Source organism: Ceratosolen solmsi, unplaced genomic scaffold (genome assembly GCF_000503995.2).
Source record: "Ceratosolen solmsi marchali unplaced genomic scaffold, CerSol_1.0 scaffold57, whole genome shotgun sequence".
NCBI lineage: Eukaryota > Metazoa > Arthropoda > Insecta > Hymenoptera > Agaonidae > Ceratosolen > Ceratosolen solmsi.
The window spans coordinates 3,459,468-3,462,849 of record NW_011948427.1 but is presented as its reverse complement, the minus strand read 5'-3'; the positions used below and the strand labels follow the sequence as shown (position 1 = coordinate 3,462,849).

Genomic DNA, 3,382 nt, shown 5'->3' with positions numbered 1-3,382 from the left:
AAATAAATATATTGATAAAATATTTTTTGAGCTTGAAAATGTATTTAGTTTTTCATTTTTTCAAATTTTCTAGTTGACATTTGAAAATAAACATGTGACCAACATAGTGCGCTTATTTATTGAATAAATTTAATAAATAAATTTTTAAAATAAATCATATGTATTAATTATTTTATATTAAATATTTTTGATTTTTTTTTTATTAAAATTGCATAAATTATTAACTAAAACAGTAATTCTTATTAACCGATTTTTCTTCATTAAATTCAATAATGTGTCAAAGAACTTTTTATTGAAAAAAGTAAAATCATTGCATACTTTTAAAAAATATTGATCAATATTAGAAAAATTATACAGAATTATTTCAATTAGTTTTTCCAAATTAATCAGTAATAAACAATATGCAATAGAAATTTGAAAATTGATAGATTTACAGTTATTTGTAAATTTCGGATCTTTTTAGAAATTATAATATATATTAAATGTAATGCCAAATTTAGTATTTCCATGCTTATTTATATTTTTTTGTATATTTAACTTTATTGAAATTAATACTTTTTTATTAAAATATATTTATGAATTTATCTATTTCTCTCTTTAGTAAAAATATTAGTAAAAATATAAATACTTTCTCATATTGATCGAATTTTAATAAAGTATTTTAATTAACACGAGATATATTTGATAGAAATATCAAATAGATAATGTGATATTTTGGAAATATAATGTTCAATATTTGAAAAAATAGAGTATATATTTATCTTATCATTACTATTTAAAAGACGATAATGTAAATATAGAGCAAGTGAAATTTCGATATCCGTAAAAAATATTTTATATAATATAGTCAAATTTTGTAGACTATACTATTTGAATGAAAAGTGTACGATTGTGTATGTTATGCTTCGATATCATTTTCCTTAAAATAGACCAATTTTTTTTTTAAAATAAGAAGAATACCTGAACTTATAAAATAGTTTTAGATAAAGGAAGGAGGGAATGAAGATTTATTTATTACTCTATTTTAATTTATATTTACATTTATAATTTGATCTTGTTGTTTTAAAAATGATTTATTCTTTAAGATAACATGTTGAGAAATAAATACAAGTAAAATTTGTTATAATCAATAATATTATAACATTTTAATTAATAAATTATATCCTTAACAAAAATAACATATTTTTTAATTAAATTCAATATAATCAAATTTTTTCAAATAACTGAATGAATCTTATCTTATCAATATAATGTAATATATATTAACTGGATCGATGATGATAAGAAATATTGAACGAAATTCATTTAGTTGCTTGAAATATTCCTCTCACAAGTCATCATGTTTTACATTGAAAAACGGAACAACAACCATATCCATAATAAATCATGGATTGTATGGACTGTTACATTAGGAGGTAAATTACAAAGCAGTTACTTATATCGTGTATTTTCTACATTAAAAAAATAAATTAGAAGATTTTGTGCACAATGGTGAATTTGGATTTAATATAAAGTGTATGATTGTAGAATCGAACCGTGTACAAGATTTGATTGCTATATATATTAAAAGTGGTATTGTTGATAATGAGATTTAATGTGTTTTAGTGTTTCTAACGATGATGCAATTCGGAATACAAATTGGGTGGATATCACCAAATATTGCTCGACTTACTCATAATAACTCATTCATTACGCTGACGCCCACAGAAGCGTCTTGGTTAGTCTCTTGTGCAACGCTTGGATCATTGCTAGGAGCGATTGTAGGATTGATTTTCATGGGATTAATTGGTAATAGAAAAACAATTTTGCTAATCCTCGTTTTGATTAGTATCTCTTGGCTGTGCTTGATTATTGCCGAGTCTGCTATGTGGATATACATATCACGGTTTTTGAGCGGGATTACGAGTGCGATGACCTTATCCTGTTTTTCGATCTTCTTAGCAGAAGTCACAGTACCAAAAATTCGTGGCACCTTGATCTCAATAGCATCAAGTGGTAATCCTTTTGGAATTATTTTTGGACTGATTACAGAAACGTATTTGCCTATGAAGATATCGAGTACGATTTATTTATGTCAGTGCTTGATAACTATAGTATTATTTTTATGCCTTTATGATTCGCCACAGTACTTTATAAAGATGAATAAATTTGAAAAAGCTAGTAAGTCCATTACCTTTTATGGTATCGATTCTAATATAGAGCATGAATCGTTAGAATCAAATGTTTTTATGCAAAACAAAGATACGAAGAATATAAAAAATAATTTTATGGAATTCAAACATCCAGTTGTTAAAAAAACAATTCTCGTTATTATCGTACTTTTTGCACTGCCACATTTGTGTGGAATACTTACTATAATGTCCTATATGGAAATAATTCTTAACGTTGGAAAATTTAATTTAATCAATTCTGACAAATGCGTTATTTATGCTAATATTATCAGTGTTATAGTATCAATATCAACATTTACTTTAAATGATAAATTTGGTCGGAGAATATTATTAATAATATCAAGCGTTGGTACAATCCTTTCACTATTCGCTTTGGGAATATATTTTTATTTATTGCATAAGGAGTTTGACGTATCTTATTTACAATGGTTATTAATCGTTTCTATTAATATACATTTAATATCATGTTCAATAGGATTTACCAAAGTTCCTAGTATCATATTAAGCGAAATTTTCTCTGACAAAATTAAAAATGTAGGTGCCTGTATATCAACTTTGTCTGGTTGCTTTTTTGCTTTTTTAACTACAAAATCTTATCAACCATTAGTCGATACTTTGGGAGAGGAATACGTTTTTTGGATTTATGCTGGATTAACCATAATAGGTACTGTATGGGTAGTAATTTTACTACCAGAAACAAAAGGAAAATCGCTTCAACAAATACAAAACGAGCTTATGAAAAGAAAATCACCTTTATAAATATAATGAATTTCGATGCGTTATTGCTGCATTAGAAAATGATATAAATTATTATGATAGATCTATGAATATAATTTATTTTATTAAATTTTTGGAAAAGTCATTTAAAATCACATGTGATAAGGCATGCACGCACGCCCGCGCTCATACACAAATACATGTCGATTTTTGTTTTAATATTTAAGGTATCGAAACACTTACTATCAAATAGCATTGATAATAATAAACAGTATATAATATAAATGTATAAAAGGGAGGATTAGACTTCTGTCGCTAATTATTTTAAGATATTGTCCAATAGAGTTTTAATATAAATGCTTTGTCGTATATTCACTATTTTTATTGACAAACATTACATTATATTTCGAAAATATATTTGGTATTTAATATAAGTAATAAAATAAGATCAATTTTTAAATACATAGTTAGTAAAATGAAAAAATTGGCTTATA

The 3,382-nt window shown here is 24.6% G+C and overlaps 1 protein-coding gene across 1 annotated transcript; it reads left to right on the top strand.

Annotated features, from left to right (window-relative positions):
- Positions 1-1,347: 1,347 nt before the first annotated feature.
- LOC105363536 (facilitated trehalose transporter Tret1-like) lies at positions 1,348-2,930 on the top strand. The gene is made up of 2 exons (XM_011501268.1): positions 1,348-1,415; positions 1,606-2,930. The coding sequence occupies exon 2, from the start codon at positions 1,617-1,619 to the stop codon at positions 2,928-2,930; it is 1,314 nt and encodes a 437-aa protein (XP_011499570.1). The 5' UTR covers positions 1,348-1,415; positions 1,606-1,616.
- Positions 2,931-3,382: the final 452 nt, after the last annotated feature.